The following is an 18968-nucleotide window of genomic DNA, read 5'->3' as shown; positions in this document are numbered from 1 at the left end:
CGCCGCTCTCCGGGCGAACACTTCCAGTCGAAGCGAGCGGGCTAAGATGGCGGCCGAGGCCAAGTTCAGATCAGTTCGCTGCGAGCCGAGCTCCGAGAGAGTTGCCTCCACCGATCCGCGGTCCGCGTCGATTGATTTTTTTCTGGCGGCGCCCCAAAACAGAATTCCCAGCAAAAGTAAAACTAAAATAAAACATTCAACGCTTATGGAAATCTAATTGAAATGTTTACGGCTTAACAGCACAAAATACTCATATATTTGTGCAAAGGAGAGTAATTTTAAAGGCCTCCGGGAAGTGCATGCAAATGTGGTTATTTGTTGACTCGCGGAATATCCAATAGATACCAAAAATAAAGTGGCAAAAAATACGAGTGACGTGTGTGCAGTGCGAGTGTGTGTCTATATGGTCTATATAAAATATGCAGACATCGGTGTAGCCAGCAGATCGACATTGTAATGTAAGTGTTGCAAATACAGCAAGAGCACAAACGTATCTAAGCCATGAATGAGTGTCGCCGTACGGCTAATTAGAGTCCGGCCAACTGGTATTTACTGTTAATTGTATTAAGGCAACGGCAGCCCAAGCGACCAGCACTTGCCACCTCGAAAACCGACGAGTATCCACCACGCTCCACGTTCTTCTCCTACAAAACCTTCTGGTTTTCGTACTCCCCTGTTCTGCTCGCGCGGTCGTCACCAGCGCAGGTCAAAGATCCCGCGAGCGGGTTTTGTCTAGCAAATGTATCTTAGCCTCCACCATTTCCACACTGCCAGCACTTCTTGTCCGTCCGCTCACTCTTCTGCGCCCTGCAGAACCAAAGCCAGCTCGAAGCCAGAGTCAGAGCCAGAGCCAGCGTCGAAGCCAAAACCAGAACCCAAGTGCCAGCCAAAGTCGGAGTCGCACAAACAGCCAAGTGCCTGGTGCTCGGCTTGTCTTGTCTTTTATTTCTTCTGCAGCTCACTGCTCCGCTGCACAGAAAAAAACGGATTAATATTTAATAGAAATACGTAGAAAAATAACTTATTACTTCTTTCAGTTTAATTCGATTTATGAATAATGTAAAGTTGAGATGAACCCTAAAATGTATAAGTTAATATTCCGTGAAGATCGAGATAAAATAGAGATACGTTTGCTTTTATTAATGAAAAAGTGATGGAATGTTTGAAGTTCTTTCGTTGCCCCAGTATTTATAATCGTGCAAAAAGATATTTGGTATGCAGGTCGTAAAGCATCTGCTAATGGGAACAAAAATAAATATTTTTCATAACTTAGTCTTCAAATTTGTATTATTATTTTCATATTTTTATAAAAATTGATATCCTGGTATTTGGTTAAACTGATCATAGGTTTCTTTCTGTGTGCGAGTGTGTATCTCACAGATACGAGTTTCAGTTTGTTTGTTTGTTTGGCCGGTTGCCTTTGCCTTTGCCAAGTTGGGTTCTTGGCTCTCCGGGGATCGTTTGTTATTTGCTCTGCCCGCAGCTGCCAGCATCGTCTTGGTCTGGCCATTTCCTCGTAAAAACAGCCTTAAGCTTATGATAGAGAGCTATCGCCATTATTTGTTTTTATGTTTATGGTTTGACTATATAAATACACTTTTATATGCCCTTAGAGATGTTTTAATAGTTTATGGGCCTCTATTTTTGCAATAGCCCTTGTTTAATAATAGAAACGCAATTCTAATTAGGAAGAGAACGTTGATTCTTATTATTATTCATATTTCAGCTATAAAGAGTGGATTAGTTTCATTATAAAATATCAAGCGAATCAACCTCAAAGTGAAATCATGTCCCCCATTTGTATTCCTTCATAAAATCCCTTTGTATCTTTTAAATTTCATTTAATAAAAATCTTCACGTATTTCAAGTACTTTTATTTATTATTAAACCAAATGTGAAAGCCATAACGGGTCTGCCAGAGACATTTCTCTGTGCAGAGAGAAATATGTTATCCCTGAGTGTACTCTTCCTATATCAACTCATAAAGAATAATCGCCGTGCTAAGCAACTTTCACATTCATTTTGCAATTTCGATGCAGCTGCCAATCTGCGCGCACAATCACTTTCAAAATTTCGTGCCGCGAAACTTGATTTCCCATCGAAAATGAGTCGCGGTTTAATGCCGATTTGCTATCGGGGCTTTAGCACCATTCTCAGGGCCCCGACTGCAGATCATTGTCAACTTAATGACTCGGCCCTTTGCAATGCAAATTCCCAGCCTCCGTTTGGCTTCCATTTCACAAATTACTCGCACCTAATTAGCCAAGTCATGTTGGCCGGACCGTTAGAACGCTGTTAAAGCCATGGCCAAGCTCATTGAAAGAGCCCAAAATGATTTCTGGTTCTTCGCGCTGACTTGCTGGATTGTTTTTCTTGATTTTTTCCGAGATTGTTGTTGCTGCCGCTGTGGCGTAAATTAGTTAACAGTATTATTATCGCTGCTAACGGGTCCGATGATTTGTGGCCCCCAAAAAAAGTGCCACTAAACAGCGAGAAAAAATCTTTTTAGAAACGGGCCGACAAGCAGTGACAAGATCTCAGAGTGGTCGTAATTCAATTTCGACAATTTCAATTCCAGTCCAAAACCAAACAAATACAGAAAAAAGGAAACAAATCAAAAGACTTAAGACAGCAACGCGAAGTCTAGACAAAAAGACCAAGGCGCGGCAAAGAGCAAGCTTAAGTTGAATTGATTGTCAGTTATGGCTTTGTGGTGAGTTCGAATCTGGAGTGGGGTGGTATCTGGTCTTTGTCTTGGGTCTAGGCGGGTTTTCGATTGGTTCTCTGTAGGTGTGGCTGCATCTAGTTGGCCAAAACTTGTTCTTGGTCCCTTGTCTCTTGCTTCCACAGCTTCAGTATTCAATGTATATGCTTTCAATTGAACTTAGTCGCTGGCTATTCCGAGATGGATGAATCATTGCATTTAATGATCACGGGATGGGTGAAGTCAGCGGCTGGCCATCGGAATGATGAGACCCTTGGCCGATGGCAAAGTGAAAACTTAACGAGCAGGAAATGCAAATTCGAAATTCCCCACTTGCGCAGCCAATCTCTCCCACTGCGGGGCCATTAAAAGCTGCGACCATGAAAATTGTAAGCATTGATAGATACGCTACGGGGCCACATCGAGTTAATTTACTTTTTATTGTAATTAAATTAACACGCAGAAGAAGAAGCAGCAGCAGAAGCAGAACAGCTGCATAATTAGGCGAAGAAAGTACATTTCAGCCGCCGCTGCTACACACACTTCGTGACTTTTATGGCCGTAAAAAAAGAACTTCACTTCATTTCACTCCAAGTTCACAGACGTGGCTCAGACATGAGTCTGACATAGAATCAGAATAGTCGGAGATGAACCTTGTTTGACATGGATACAACCAGAAGACGTGAGTCGAATAAATAGCTCGGCAAATCCATGTCACACACATAGCCCGCACATTTTTCACTAAGAACCACGAACTAAAAGTAGGGAATGGGAATTTAAAAAAATATATATATACATTATTTTTTTTAAGGTAGACAGTTTTTGCGCTCTATTGTTTTAAGACGTAAAGCATTTAGAACAGTTTTTCAAATCATAACCTTTATTTATCCTTTATAAAATAGTAAAACGTCAAAAAATTGTTAAGACGATCTTAAAATTATAAAAATTAGTTTTTACTAGACCGTTTGGGTTTTATTTCAATTTTTAAAATGTCTTTTTAAATAACTTTGAAACCAAAGTATTTCGTTAAAGAATACATATGTATAAACTAATTCAATGGTCATTACAATTTGACATTTTTGTTGGCAATAAATAAGTTAACAGAAAAGTTTGAATTACCCTGGTGATTTAAGAAGGTTTATCTTAACTCTCCGATCTTTTCAACCATATGTGCTGACAAAAATTCTTTTTAAAAAGTTACATTTATCAAAGCCCAGAGCGATTGGGCGTGTAATTTGCTGTCGATCCAAATGAAAGGCATACCATTTTTGTGGAGTGTGGGATTGGCGCCCAAGACCAAGTCCGTGTCTTTGGGTCTCTGGGTGTGTTTGGGAATTTGGCCAAATACGCTTGCCTGTCGCATTTTTATGCATGCAATGGCAACGCAGGGAAAATAGCCATTTTTCTGTTTTCGTTTGGTTTGTCATGGAATTTATGTCAATTTGCCCGGTGGCACACGTGTGTGTTTGCGCGGCGGTGGGGGCGATTGGGGAGCGGCGGGATCGGCTTTGGCATGCAAATTTTACCCACAATTGTTGGCCACTTTCACAAGTCTGTTGCAATACAGGAAAGTGTTTTGTTTCGTCTCCGTCTCGGGGATTTGTTTTGGTCTTGTGCGCGGCGTTAATTGCCTGTAAAGATGCCCGAAACTGAGGCAAAGTTTCGTATTCCGTTTGGGCAATTAATAAAACTGACCTTGCCTGAGTTTTCTAACCGCAAAGCGAAAACTGAACGCCGAGCACTGGAAACCGAAAGCCGATCCGCCGAACTACGCTGAAATGAGACCACCACGGTGGTTTTGGCGGTGTTTCGACGGTGGTTTCCACGGTGGGGGCTATGCAGCCATGACGAATATTCGTTGACGGCATGACATTAGCTTGGCTTTTTGGGGTCACAGTCAGAGCGACGTCAGCGGAATTCTTGTGCTCGCATTTCTGCCAGCTCGGTTAACTCATTTCTGGTTGTGCCCCTACCACCTCGGATATTGCCCAATTTGATACCGATTTGTGGGCTAGATTCAATAGCTGCGTCGGGCAAATCGGGTTAGTTTGAATGGATTAGTCAGCATTTAATTAATCATTTTCCCTATAAGTTCTCACAGCTTTTGTTGAAAATGTATGCTGTAACAAATAACAATTTCTTGAAAAAAATAAAAATTGCTTAGAGGTGACGCTTCAAAAGCTGCCTTTTCATAAATATTTATTAACTATTAACGTCAAGCTTGCTCGCTTAACAAATTCTTAACAAATTACCTAAATCGATCGCAGTGATTCCTAACAAAAAAATGTCATAAGATTAAATGCTTGCTCTTTTTGAAAAATATTTCATTACCAAAACCCATCCCAAGTTACCGCAACAAGTTTTTACTTAACTTATTTCCAGAGTTATACAAAAAAATTGATTGTGTCCAGCCATATAATTATACTTTTTTCTTGCCGTGCACCACTCATTCACCTGCTGGGCTTGGACCCAACTCTGCTCGTTTTTCGTCGACGTTTATCCACTCATAATCAATTTACGCAGCCGAAACTTTCACAAGTCGTAAAGCTGTGCCAGCTTGAAGATTTCCTCGCTGCGTGCCTGTCTTTTTGACTGACTGTCGCTCATCCGCCGTGGAGGCCAGAGGTATATCGTTCCGAGGCGGAAAGCGTGAGCATCTATATCTATCGCACAACGTGGCCAGTAATTTGCATACTGGCCAGCAACAACGATTCGGCGCACAAAAAAACGTGCTAAAAATCAAACAAAAACCCGAACAAAAATCTCTGGAACCCGAGTGTTCAATTAACACACACACAAAGCATCTCGAATGCCTTTCCTCCGCAAGGCATTATCAACGAAAAATTTCATCTCGTCGAACCGGACGACTAGCAGGTTCAACAAACCTCTCTGTCGCCGGAATGGAGCGAGGAATGTTGGCCACGGGCTGGCAATCATTTAATTTGTTTATTATTAATTTGCATCTGGCAATGGCATTACTCAGCGCTCGAAATCGTCTCTCGTTTGCCGCCCCTTTTGCCGGTCCCGCCCCCTTTGACTGCATATTTTTGCGGCTCCTGAGAAGGGTATTCCAACTTTGGCAATGCGCATGTGTCTAAATTTATCAGCATACGTGATCCCATTCAGGTTTTTGCCTGACACATTAGTGACTCTACATTTTGCGGTTTCTTCAAGAATTGTGTGTGTTTTATAGTGAATCACGCAGTCATAAAATACTTATTTAAGGGAAAAAACATCTCATTTAATCAGGACTTCACATCTTTATTTCTCTCTGCTTCAATCTTCAAATTAACTACTCGAAACCAAAGTTTATCAGCCTGGTCATAACTTTCTTTATGCCCAAAAATATTTTATATAAAAAAAACTTATGTATGGGTCAAAATAAATAGCAATAAAGTTATAGTTTGTTAGAGAACAGCATTTATAACTCATAGCTAACTAACCAATTGGCTACACTTTCGGTGATGATTTAAAAGTAAATTAAGTTTCTTAATTAAGGGAATTAAACTGTATATTTGATGAAGGTGTTTACAATTTGACCCATCACTTAAATATTTAAAATGAAAATTATTCACCTGTGAACAGCTTTCTAAAAATATTTAATTCAAAGAATTGAAAGTGAATTCTCCTATTTGACCTTATGCTTTCTGTAAAAGCGATCTCATCGAAAATTATTTAAGCTTTTGTCTTCTCTTGTTTTAACAACTTTTCCCAGTTAATAAAGTCTTTATGACTTTAAGTGCATTCAAGCTTCGTTGTGTATGCAGTTTCCCATGTTTTATTAATCGCAAATTACAAAACTGCAACTGTGACCCACTTTTAAGCAGTCGCGAAATATTTTGTAGGCATTTATCATACGCCCCGTGTGCCGCAGCAGCAGCAGCAACAAATTATGCCACAAGAGTTTCACTTTCTCACTGGGCCAGCGATATCTTTGTCAGCGGATCTCATTGGACAGTGCTTTTCCCAGTCCGTCAGTTTGTCAGTTAGTCATTTGGTCACTTAGTCAGTTCGTCAGCCTGTCAGTAGAAATCAGAGAGCAGCTTTTGATATGGGAGGGAGGCTGACCTACCTGCCGTCTACCTGTCCAGGGAACGAGTTTTGGCCAGTGAAATGAAGAGCCCAGCAAACCAATTTAATTGCCTTCTGCGTGGGAATGGAAGTGGATGGCTGAACCGCAGGTCAGGGCTCGCTTGCAGCCCAATCACACATCTTTCGAGTGCCAGCCCACAAAACCAGTAAATATCGAGTCGAGAGAGAGCAACAAATTGCTATGGCCGGGCCCACTTGGAGCCACTTGGGCGCGCTCCATTAAATCATAAAATGTGCGCACAAGCCGGCGATCAGTGACCGAAAAACCGGAGTTGGGGACGAAGTTGGAGACGGAGTCGTCGTGGTCACAGCTCGTGTCTAACTGCAGTTTTGCATCAATGGTCATGTGAGTGCAACAGCAACTCCTCCGGCAAACGGTTCTCGACTTGTCAACTGACGCATGGCTTCTTGGTTTCTTGGCCAACGGGAATGCAGAATGACAGCAACGGGACACCGGCTGCATATGCAACATCTTGGCCAACTCAGCCGACGACGGAGTGCCAATTGGCCTAATCGGCCTGCTAAGCTATTGCCAATAACCGTTGGCCAATTACTTAGCGCGTTGTGATTTATTCACACCAGCAGCAGCCGGCCTCGTTGACAGGCAAATATCCGCTAACTTCGGTCTTGGTTTCTGTCTTTGACCGATCATGCAAAGCTCGAATGACCCACTTGGCCATAAGCCATAAGCCAATCAAGACTATGATATAATTCTGGCCAGGCTGCAGCTGTAACTGAATGTGCAGCGGAACCTTGTCTGGATTTTGGCAACAGCTGCATCCAGCTTTTCATGTTGCCAGCTTGAATAGTTAAAAGCCACAATCTGATAAATCAGTTAATGCTTGGTTAATGGATAGATAGCTGTGGAAGGCCACCCAAATGCTGGAGAATAACAATAAACTTATGCAGTGTTCATGGGAACTAAGCAATCATATATAGCTTTGAGCTAGAAAAACGGATTAGATGTTAAAAGTAGAACGAATACCAAGCTCACTAACCAATTTATCATTAATTTTTAAAAATATAATAAATCATTTTTTCTGGAGGTTACAACTCTGATAAGCTAAACGATATAATGTCCATGTTCATATAACTTTTAGTTAAATTCCAAAACGTGCTAAAGCAGAAATGTAAGCTGTTGTTTATGATAACGAGGTGGTTAACAGCTAAGTAAGCTATCTTAAGTAATCAAGCACCAACGTACACATTGCACTGATTGTCAAAAGTTTAGCGAAATTAGGCAAAAAACCTTCTGAAAATAATAAAACTTTCAAAAATCTTGTGCCATTTAAGCAAACAATTGAATCAATTAGTTGTTTTTTTTAGTAACTATTCCATTTTCCAAGCCTTACATCTAATGATCTTGTTTTTGATAGTTTAAAACGCAAGTGCGATACTATAGCTGACAACTAAAAGCCAATTTAATCATCTTTTCACTTTCGTCCACCAGCAGTAGCTGGTTTTTAAGTGCCCATCGCAATGTTTTTGCTTCACGCACTTGTGCGAACAATGGATAGATACAGATACGCGTACTGTGAGATACTTAGATATCGGCTGCGTCGTCAGCGGAGCATCGTGATCGCATAAATCAATGCCGCTGTCTTGGTCGCAGCCGTATCATTGCCCCCAATACCATTCATTCATTACTGGCAGCTCAACAAAGCGACGCTTTAGATGCCGCACATCTCTTTCTTTTCGGCCCCTATAAAGTCTGCCCAGTTTTCAGTATAGGTACACTCGAAAAAATTGTACTAAAAAATAAGTTTTCCAACGAAATTAATGAAATGACCATTTTACATTTTTGTGACTGTTTTATTTTACTTTTCAAATCATTTTGAAGTATCGGACTAGTTTGTTTTAATATAAATGTCTTGCTTACTGTTTGGTCAATTTATTTATTAATTTATTTCCCTGTTTTTTACACCCTTTACCACTAAAAAAGGACATGCAAGTAATTTTTAATTAACAGGAATAGCCTTCTAAAATATTTATAAGTGCATATGGTAAGTGGCCGGTGGTTGGAGGTATCTCGGCATGGGTGATGGGATGCCCTATCTGGCTGTCTCAACTGTATCAGGCTTTCGCGGGTATTAAAGCCACCTTCCCTGACTTCCACTTTCACTCTGTGCCAAGTGCTGGCTAAAAGCCACCGGCAAAACGGTTACAGCTATGTATGAAGAAAAAACAGAGGCACATAATTGTTGTGGGGAAAGAAATGATAATAGTAAACAAAAACACTGTCCAGACAAAAAATCGAGTAAAATGCGTTGAACTGCGAGGAAAATCCGTTTATGCGATTATGGCACAAGCGATTTTAATTAAAGCGAATTAAACACGCAATTAAAAGTGTTAATACACCGGCCGAGTTCCGTGGCAACAATGTTTAATATTAAATAGTAATCCGCAATGGGAGCTGGGCGAAAGCATTCGCGGTGGAATGCCGTAATCCCAACACCGAGCTTTCTTCTTCTGGGCACCTCCCCCAATCCCAATTCCTTCACTTTCGGCGACTGACTGGCGTAGATTGCAATTACGAATATGTTTTGGAGTTGGAGTATCTTAAGCCGCTCACTTTCGCCGGGCATTTGGGCATCTGGCCCTCGTAGAACACTTGACTACGTAATCTTTGCGGCTGGGAAAACGGAAATCCGCACACCTTGCTGAACTGCATCCATTTGGAGTCCACAAAACCTTGCGGCAGCTGCATTAGTTTGCTTGCCTTTCGTTCGGTTGCATAATGCTGGCGAGCAAACAGCGGTTCATTTGCATGGATTTTTGCTTTTTTGGGGGCTGCATTGGCAATTAAAAACCCAGAGGCCGTGTCGAAATGAGCTGCGCTTTGTTCTCCCGCTCGTCGTTTTGGATTTCCTCAAGACACAAAGATGGAAATCTGAAAGACAACACCCGATTAGGTATAATTGTGTTGCGGGTTGTTGTGCACTTACTTGGATTAAGATATAACATTTGCACAACAACAAAAGAACTCTGGGGTAATAAGGTTTACAAGACAAACTTAATTTATTTCTAAAATGGTTATAATCATAATCGAAAAGTTTTTTTTAGGAACATAACTTGGCTTGTATTGGTTTTACGTTAAACTTGTAAATTAGCTTAGCTTTTTAACGGAAATCATTGTCTGTTAAAACTTACCCAAAACCATAAATAATATATACATTTGATATGGTTTAACCTGATGGTTATTATGGTAAGATATACGGCTATAAGCATTCAAACTTGTTTAAAAATTGAATAGAATTTGGTTTGGGATCATTGTTAGGGTGTCTCAAGTTCGCATATTACCCAATTCCGACACAATTTCCGCTTTTGTCTTGACAATGGCTGAGATGCGACTGCGACTATGGCTCCGATTCCGAATCCAACTTCGACTTTAACTGACACTGCGTGTGGATGTGTGGGCATTGTCATTAGGCTAATTCCCGCCAATTATGAGTAATAATAGCGCAGCCATTCTCGCAGCATTCTTGACCCAGTTTGACACGGAATTAGCTTAAGATTTTGGTCCGATCTCGCTAACCCGCGCCGTGTTTCTTGCAGATCATGGAGCTGAGCAACTTTTCGAGCGGCAAGAAGATGTCACGCGAGGAGCGACGCTACTCGGTGCCCCACGGACCCAATACTCCGCTGCCGCCGGCGGCTTCCGAAGATCTGCACGCCTGGTCCATCTACAGGTGAGTGGCTTAGTGGGGGAACCCCAGCCCCAGATGCCAGACATGGGTGTGGTCACTGTGTGTGGACGGATGGAGGTGGAGGAGCCACTGGCCGCACCTGTCGATCGGAGTTTTGACGGTTGACTTAACCGCAGCCGGCGGAAGTTCAAATGCCATAAATGGTTAATTGAAGAGCCATGGCCAAGCCCCCCAATCATGTCCACTTGACCGCAACTGCAACCGCCCAGTGCAACTCTCTATAACTTCTCTTTTCGAATTCAAATACCCCATCAATAGGCAAAACTTGAACTCAGACTTCACCGATTCGGCTCTGGGCTCGTCGGACAAATCACCGCTGCCATATGGAAACTTCCAGCTACGCGACACCACAGTTCAATCAATCTTAAATCATCCGCGCTACGGACCCAAGTGAGTAATCCCAACAATTATTTATATAAATAATTATTAAGCATAATCAAGCGTTAATAATGCTAAGTGATCTCAGCATTTTATAGATTTTTCTCGACAAAAAAACCTATGGGTTAACAAAGTTTATAAACAAATCATAATACACTCTGCAAGGGTGTATAAATATTATGTATCATTCCTTCAAGTCAACTAATTGTTGTTATTATATTCCCCAATTTATATTAGTACCTATAATTTATGAATGTTTCAAGTATTTTTTCACATACTTGAAACTAAGTAAAGTGCAGTAATATGTTGTTAGTCGCAATTTATGGAAAATTACCTAAATTAAAAACCTAGGATTTAAATATTGAATGATAAAATGATTCATAAATGTTATATTTTTATCTCATATTATATATAAAAAACTTAATCTTAATAAAAATACGTATAGAGTAATAGTGAAACATAAAAATGGAAAATAACAAAGCTTAGTATGGCGAAAATACGATCTAAATAATTGAATATGGTCTTAGAAATTGATCTTATCTTTACAATTATTTAAATTCCTTTATATTTTTTAATAAAACCAACCATATTTAACCCCTTACAGATCTCCATTGGGCTCCAACATGTACACATACTTGAAGTTCGGACTGCCGCGCGTCTTTCCGCCGAATGCCGGATCGCAGCGCTCGCATCGCCCAGGTCCGGTGCCCGGTGGAGGGTCAGGTCCGGGTCACGGTGGCTCCAGTGCCCTCGGGGGAGTGCGGGGCCGGGTGAACCGCGCCTTCCGGGACAGCTCGGGGGCGCCACCCGGAGCCGGGAGCAGTGGCTACGACAGCAGCGACAACGAGACGACCCGCAGCCGGGTGCCGCCCAATCTCCGGAAGTACCGCAGCGAGTCCGACTTCCGTGCCATCGGCGGCATGCCGCACTCGCGTCCGGAGTCGCGTGCCCAGATCGGAGGAGGAGGCGGCGGGGGCGGGGGCGTTCCGATGGCCGCTCTGCGCCAGGCCAACAGTCGGGCCAGCATTGCAGTGGGTCAGCACCACCACCACCAGATGCAGCAGCACCACCAGCAGTACATGGGCAATGGGAAGCACTACGGGCACAGGTCGCACAGCGAGGCGGATCTGCTGGGGGCGGGGCTGAGCCAGGTGGATGGCGGGGGTGGCCTGGGCTACGACTACAACGAGGCGCGATTGTACGGCAGCTCCAGGCAGTATGGGAACGGAAGTGGTCACAACCCAGGCAGTCGGAAGCAGTCGGGCATGGGCCTGATCTACCCCAACATCCAGGTGCACTGCCTGGACGTGAATCCCTGCCTGCGCGGTGTGTCCATGCAGGCCAAGGCCGGGGATCTGTTCGCCATCATGGCCACCTCTCAGCGGGAGGGCAGTGCTCTGGCGGAATGCCTGGCGGGATTGAGTGAACGTCTGGGCGGCGAGATCCTCATCAACGGGCAGCAGATGAGTCGCCGCGGCCTGAGGGAGCTCTGCAGCTATGTGCCGGCCCTGGAGGTCTCCTCCCTGGATCCCCGGATGAGTGTCCAGTGCACCCTGAACTTCCACGCCGCTTTGCGCGGTCCTCTGGATCGCAGCGATCTGGAGGAGCGCATGGATGTGCTTATAGAGGATCTGGGCCTGAATACGGTGCGTGCCTCCAACGTGTCCACTCTGACCCACTCGGAGAAGCAGCGCTTGAGCGTGGCCTGCCAGCTGCTGGCGCAATCCTCGCTGCTGATCCTGGATCAGGTGACCAGCAACATGGACATCTTCGACACCTTCTTTCTGGTTGAGTACCTGCGTCAGTGGTGCAGCGGTGGTCGCATTGTCATCATGACGCTCCAGCCACCCACCTTCGAGATCCTGTCCATGTGTTCCGGCGTGCTGCTGCTCTCTGGCGGAAGGACCGTCTTCTCCGGCAGTCGAGCTGATCTGCCGCGACACATGGGCGAGCTGGGCTATCCCTGCCCGCCCTTCAAGAACCCAGCGGACTACTACTGTAAGTTATGCAGATAAATGGTGATGATAGTGCCTAATCACTTGTGTACTTTTAGTGGATCTGGTCACCCTGGATGACCTTTCGGCGGCCGCCATGCTGGAGTCCTCGGCCCGCATTGAATCGTTGGCCAACGCCTGGGATCAGATCAACTCCGAGCCCCCACTGGCTGCTCCGCCTGCCTCGCTACCCAATTTCACCCTGAAGGCCGGCTTCTTTGGCCAGATCAGCGCCCTGATCAAACGATTCGCCGGCTACAAGCAGCCGGGATCGCTGCTCACCTGGATCAGCAAGCTCATCGCGGCCGCCGTGCTGTCCCTCTGCATCGGCTGCATCTTCTGGGATGTGCCCGCCTCCGATCCGCAGCTGAGCTACCACGACAGGCTGGGCTACCATCACTGCGTCATGGTGCTCGTGTACTGGCCACTGGTCATGCTGACCATCCGAGACACGCAGGAGGATCGGCGCCATGCGGAGAGGGACATCCGCCTGGGACTGTACACCCGGAGTCTCTACATTATTGTGCAGGTTAGTGTTTTAATACATACTTTGTTATCTAAATCTTTAAATCTCCAATCTTACAGAGTCTTCTGGGGCTGTTCCCCAGCCTTTGCATCTGGTTGGCCTATCTGTTGCCGGCCCACAGCATGGCAGGACTTTACACCTACTCCAACAGCAGCGATACGGGCATATACCTGTACATGGGTTAGTTACCTCGGCAGCCAGAGATACCAACATCCCGCTTACTAATCCTTTCATCCGCAGGCTACATGCTGCTCTACTTGACGCTCATCCAGACACTGGCTCTGTTCTGTGCCCACCTGCTGCCCTGCAAGGTCTCGGCAAGCATTGTTAATGGGCTGGTCAGCCTGGCTGTGGCGGCGGTGGGCGGCTACCTGGTGCACCCCCAAAACCTGGCCCAGTTTTGGTCGTGGCTGCAGTTCGTCTCTCCGGAACGATGGCTTCTGCCTGTCCTGGTGCAGGACGAGTACAGTGCCGAGACGTTGTCCAACTCCGCCGGACTGCAGCTGTGCCGCAACAAGCAGGTGAGTGTCACGAGATCCTTGGGATTAGGTATTACTAATGTGCAATTCGTTAACTAATATTATTACCGAAACAACAGGTGCAGCACCAGGAGATCATTGTGCAGCAGCCCTGCCCGCCGCCCAACGGCACCCAAGTGCTAGTCGACTTCGAGCTGCTGCCCCAGCAGCACGTGCTGGATCCCACTGCCAGCTATGACCAGACCACCTCGGTGGCCCTGGTCCTGGCCTCGGTGCTCGTCTTCTTCGTCACCTTCGTCGTCTTTTTGTGCAATTGTCGCCGCGCCTGTCGGAGGCACCGCAGCCGATAGGCTGAATCCGCGACTTGGAGCTGGCCAGGATCTGTGGGATCTGGATGTCCAATGGTCCAGTCTCCCGAACTGTACATTATATAGAAACTAATTCTTGAAATAAATAGTGTTTAGTCGATGCAGCGTTCGTTTAACTAACTAAAGGCAAGTCATTTTTATTGTGCTTGGAATGAATAAAGGGCAGTTTCTTGGGGTTTGTTTAACAAAGTTTTGTATATCTATAAAATTTCTTAAGGCACTAAATAGGTTATCAAAAATAGTTTGTATAAAAAGTAAATTTTGCGTTTGATAGTCTTTTTTAAATGTCTAAAAGACCATTGATTGGCTCATATAATATTTGAAATATATATTCGACTTCTGAGCAGATTTAAATTTGAATTTTATGGAATCCAAAAGCTTAATAAAAGTGATTAGTATTTAATGGTGGAACAAACGTAGGTTAGTGTGGGCCATGATGATGCCATGCTCATCGCAGGCGGCGACGACTCCAGCATCGTTGGTGGAGCCAGCAGGACTGGCAATATAGGAGACACCACTCTGGAGAAGTAATGAAGGGATTAGAATTGGTAAAAGCAAGCACCATTCAAAGAACTAACCAGGCTAGCGCGATCGATATTGTCGCGGAAGGGGAAGAAGGCATCGGATCCCAGGGCCACTCCACTTAGCTCTTTCAGCCACTCCACCTTCTGCTCGGTGGTCAGTTGAGCCGGAGCCTTATCAAACCTATAATATTATGGATTGTGATTAAGGACACAAAAATGTATGATATATTCCTCCACTTACATTCCCTCGAATTGCGATAGAGGCATATCCTTGCCAACGGTTCCATTTACGTAATTATCAATCGCATTCGAGATCTCAGCCCGCTTTACGCCCGCCTTGAACTTCATGCCGGCCACGCTGGGATGCTGACGGAGCCACCAGTTGTCTGCCTTCTCGCCCGCGAGGCGGGTGCAGTGAATTCTCGACTGCTGGCCGGCTCCGATGCCCACAACTTGGCCATCACGGGCATAACATACGGAGTTGCTCTGAGTGTACTTGAGGGCTATAGTGGCCACAATCAGATCCCGCACAGCCGCCTCCGGCAGAGGACCACGCTTGGTTACCACATTGGCAAAGAGCGAGGCGCCAATAACGGCATCGTTGCGCTTCTGCTCCAGCGTCAGGCCAAAAATTGTCTTGCGCTCCACCGGAGTGGGCTCATAGTTGGGGTCCATCTGAAATGTAAAAATTAAATTTCTAAAATGCCACCCTGTTTTAAATCATCAGTTTTACCTGCAAGATGCAGTATCCGCCGTTCTTCTTTTTCTTCAAGATCTCCAAAGCTTCTGGCGTGTAGCCTGCGGCAATGATGCCATCGGACACCTCGCGGGAGATGATCCTGGCGGTGACAACGTCGCACACATCGGACAGGGCCACAAAGTCGCCGAAGGAGCTCATGCGGTCGGCTCCACGGGCACGGGCATAGGCCGTAGCCAGAGGCGTCAGTTGCTCGTACAAGTCGTCCACCATGCAGAGCTTGGCCTGGGCGGGATTCAGAGGAACTCCTACAGCCGCTCCTGCAGGGGACACGTGCTTAAAGCTGGTGGCTGCCGGTAATTGCAACGCTTGCTTAAGTTCCCGCACCAACTGCCAGCCATTAAGAGCATCGCACAGATTGATAAATCCTGGAGAAGCATTAAGCACGGTAAGTGGCAGCTTGGCCAGCTGCGTGTACAGCTGTGCCGGCTTCTGGTGGGGATTCATTCCATAGCGCAGGGGTAACTGGGACACCCCGGATCCGTACTGCCTCCGGAAATAGTCCGAGATGGCATCGTCGTAACTGGCTGTGTGGGTGAATGCCTTGAGGGCCAGGGCTTGTCTCGTATCCAGAGTGGTGTCACCCGAAGCCTTTAGCTCGGCCAGCACTCGGTCGTAGTCCACCGCCTCGCAGACGACCGTGACTCGTTGGTGGTTCTTGGCCGCCGCCCGAAGCAGGGTCACGCCACCAATATCGATGTTCTCCACAGCATCGGCGAGCGTCACATCCGGTTTGGCTATGGTGCTAGCGAAGGGATATAGATTGCAGACCACCAGCTGGACGAGATCGTAGCCCTGTTTGCGCATGTCAGCCAGATCAGAGTCGCTGGTGCGGGACAGTATTCCAGCGTGAACGGCCGGATGCAGCGTCTTCACACGTCCACCCAGCATTTCCGGGGCCCCGGTAATCTCAGAGACGTCCTTCACCTTCAGGCCGGATCCTCGCAGGGCTGTTGCAGTGCCTCCACTGGCCACTAGGTCAAAGCCCAAGGCCACCAGACTCTTGCCCAGTTCGAGCAGTCCCGTCTTGTCCGACACACTGAGGAGAGCTGAGGCAGATTAGGGATTGTTAATGGTTACCTACTGACAAAGGATCCTGGAAGACTTACCAATCTTGTTGGAGCTCATGGTTGATGTCTGATATTTCGGCTGGCTGCGTCTGAACCGCTGGGCAACTGAAATGCAAATGAAAAACGAGAACAGTCAGTGGGCGAATCGCGAATGTGGGCTGGTGGCTTGGTGCACAAACATGTTTACGCGTTTTCGCTTTTCTGGCTAGGCAACGACCTCCCCTGCGGTCTACGGTCCCCATTAGCGAGGTGTAGGGTTATCAGATACTCCTCAAACCGCTTGCATCAGCAGCCGATCGGAGGGATCGGTATACAAAACAACAACAAATGACTCAAGTTTACGTAGGTTCATTTATTGCCAAGCCGTGTCTGGTTTTACATTGCCTTATCAGTATCTTTGACTTGGCTGGCTGACAGCTGAGCCTCCCCCTCCCCCTTATCCTTCTCTTTACAGTCTTCCCTCTGCTTTTTTGCTAGAAGTTGATCCGTGGATAGCTTAATATCCTGCTCCCTCTCCCTCTTGCGCTGCCCCTCCTTTCTGCGTTTGTGCTTGTTGGACTTGAGGTGCACTCCCCATTGATATTCTCCAATAAAGTGCCTTTCACAAGTGGCGCAAAAGTGGCTGGTCTCCTCATCCAAATCTGCTCCAGGATGCTCTTTCTTTTCCATTGGCTTAATCTCGCATTCCATACCCTTGCGATAGCTCTCAATTATGGTCTCTGCCCGGTGATACACTGCCTCCGGCCAGGCAGCAACATCACTGGTGTCCAGTTCGTAGAGATCGGGCACTTGGCGATCCTTGCTGGCCAGGAATCGATTGTAGATCCATTTCAGCTGCTTCTTGGAGTAACGACGAGTCACCAACTTTAGTTCCTCGCAGCAATTCCGCAGCATATCCAAGCCATCTGGAAGACCCTCTTCCTGCAGTTCTTTCTGACTTGGCAGCTTGTAGCTATGATTCCGGAGGTACTCCTCGATCTTTTCATCTTCATTTTGGTCATGATTCAGCAGGTAGGGTACAAACTCCTTGTAGCCAATGGTCTGCAGGACGCCCGAGGTGTAGGCCTGAACAGTTGTAGTATGGTGGGCATTATGAAACTCTCGCAGTTCGCGGAGGAGTCCTTGGGCCAGCATTCCATCCACTCGGGTATCCAAACGTACATTTAACACCTCCTGCTGGCACCGCAGCCACAGAAGTACGATATGTGGATAGCGGAGGGGTCCTCCTAGACGGTTTCCTCCAGGCTGGGCTCGCTGTTCCGCCAACTTTTTGGTCAGGGTCTGCCCTGTTTCTTGATAGACTTCGATGGCCCTGAGGATCTTACGCCGATTGTTGGGGTGAATACGGTTGGCACTACCCGCGTCGATCTGGGCCAGGTAATGATGTAAGTCCGTAGTGGACATGGCATCTAGATCCTCCTGTTTTCGATGCTCCTTAAGTGGGGTTCCCTCTGTCTGCTTGTCCTCCGAGTCCACCAGGACATCCCAAAGCAGAGATTCTATGTAGTAATTGGTGCCGCCCACTATAATTGGAGGAGTGTCCTTTGAGAGAAGGCGTTCCACGATTGGCAGAGCGGCATTGCGAAAGTGGGTGACAGTAAAGGGTTCCGCCGGTGTGGCCACGTCGAGGAGGTGGTGTCGTGCCCGAGACTGCTCCTCCTTGGTGGCCTTGGCGGTGGCGACGTCCAGGTGAGTGTACACCTGCATGGAATCCGCGCTTATTATCTCGCCTCCGAAGCGTTCGGCCAGCTCCAAAGAAAGCTTCGTCTTGCCAGTGCCCGTCGAGCCCAGGATCACAATCAGCGGCACTTTGCGGATCATCTTGACTTAATTGGAACCAATTTAAGTCAATTAAAGTAAACAAAACCTGCACGTTTTCGAGCACGTGTACTCCTCTGGGGACAAACCACCTGTTGGCGCCAAATAGGTGGCAAGTTGCTTTTACAGGTCTTCAATACTTTTCCCTTCTGCCTTAAGATTAATAAATTATTCCTATTAAATTGGCCTATTTTGAGCCCACACCTAGTTGTATAAACTTACAAATCGCGAAATAAAAATAAGAATTAAACGGCGAAAGTGTGACCACACAGGATTCTGTCGTGAGCTGTAGGTGTTGAGTTAAGAACCAGTGTTGCCTTCTAAAATTCAGCAAGGGCGCGAATCTTGAACTAATGTTATGATAATAATAAAAGTATTTGTGATATTTCTGTTGTTTAATATTATAATCCATTTTATTTAATATTTTCAATACCAAGCCAATATAAATACAAATTAGTCTATGTTTGTACAATTGGCTTAGGAATTTAGAGTAACGAAGAAGTAATATATTTACAATATGAGATAAATGACAATTGATTTTATAGTACATA

General features: G+C 45.9%; 3 protein-coding genes across 3 annotated transcripts; 1 reads left to right on the top strand and 2 right to left on the bottom strand.

Annotated features, from left to right (window-relative positions):
* Positions 1-90: 90 nt before the first annotated feature.
* On the top strand, positions 91-14373 carry LOC108046624 (ATP-binding cassette sub-family G member 8). Its single transcript, XM_017126443.2, has 8 exons — positions 91-458; positions 10352-10485; positions 10762-10893; positions 11486-12879; positions 12935-13404; positions 13461-13581; positions 13642-13922; positions 14000-14373. The coding sequence occupies exons 2-8, from the start codon at positions 10355-10357 to the stop codon at positions 14228-14230; spliced, it is 2760 nt and encodes a 919-aa protein (XP_016981932.1). The 5' UTR covers positions 91-458; positions 10352-10354; the 3' UTR covers positions 14231-14373.
* LOC108046625 (bifunctional purine biosynthesis protein ATIC) lies at positions 14356-18661 on the bottom strand. Its single transcript, XM_017126444.2, has 6 exons — positions 18640-18661; positions 16639-16704; positions 15506-16578; positions 15014-15447; positions 14827-14953; positions 14356-14767 (listed from the first exon to the last, which is right to left on the bottom strand). The coding sequence occupies exons 2-6, from the start codon at positions 16655-16657 to the stop codon at positions 14648-14650; spliced, it is 1773 nt and encodes a 590-aa protein (XP_016981933.1). The 5' UTR covers positions 16658-16704; positions 18640-18661; the 3' UTR covers positions 14356-14647.
* LOC108046626 (tRNA dimethylallyltransferase) lies at positions 16932-18689 on the bottom strand. Its single transcript, XM_017126445.2, has 2 exons — positions 18640-18689; positions 16932-18570 (listed from the first exon to the last, which is right to left on the bottom strand). The coding sequence occupies exon 2, from the start codon at positions 18418-18420 to the stop codon at positions 16975-16977; it is 1446 nt and encodes a 481-aa protein (XP_016981934.1). The 5' UTR covers positions 18421-18570; positions 18640-18689; the 3' UTR covers positions 16932-16974.
* Between the last annotated feature and the right edge of the window lie 279 nt (positions 18690-18968).

The sequence above is a fragment of the Drosophila rhopaloa genome, unplaced genomic scaffold, assembly GCF_018152115.1.
Source record: "Drosophila rhopaloa isolate 14029-0021.01 unplaced genomic scaffold, ASM1815211v1 contig_167, whole genome shotgun sequence".
NCBI classification, from domain to species: Eukaryota; Metazoa; Arthropoda; class Insecta; order Diptera; family Drosophilidae; genus Drosophila; species Drosophila rhopaloa.
The sequence above is the reverse complement of the archived record's forward strand: the minus strand, read 5'-3'. Positions and strand labels throughout refer to the sequence as shown.

Coding starts and splice junctions, on each gene's coding strand:
- LOC108046624 (XM_017126443.2), top strand. CDS start 10,355: ATGGAGCTGAGCAACTTTTCGAGCGGCAAGAAGATGTCACGCGAGGAG. Junction 13,405..13,460: donor GTCTCTACATTATTGTGCAG/GTTAGTGTTTTA, acceptor CCAATCTTACAG/AGTCTTCTGGGGCTGTTCCC. Junction 13,582..13,641: donor GGGCATATACCTGTACATGG/GTTAGTTACCTC, acceptor TTTCATCCGCAG/GCTACATGCTGCTCTACTTG.
- LOC108046625 (XM_017126444.2), bottom strand. Junction 14,954..15,013: donor CTATCGCAATTCGAGGGAAT/GTAAGTGGAGGA, acceptor ATAATATTATAG/GTTTGATAAGGCTCCGGCTC. Junction 14,768..14,826: donor ATATCGATCGCGCTAGCCTG/GTTAGTTCTTTG, acceptor TTACTTCTCCAG/AGTGGTGTCTCCTATATTGC.
- LOC108046626 (XM_017126445.2), bottom strand. CDS start 18,420: ATGATCCGCAAAGTGCCGCTGATTGTGATCCTGGGCTCGACGGGCACT.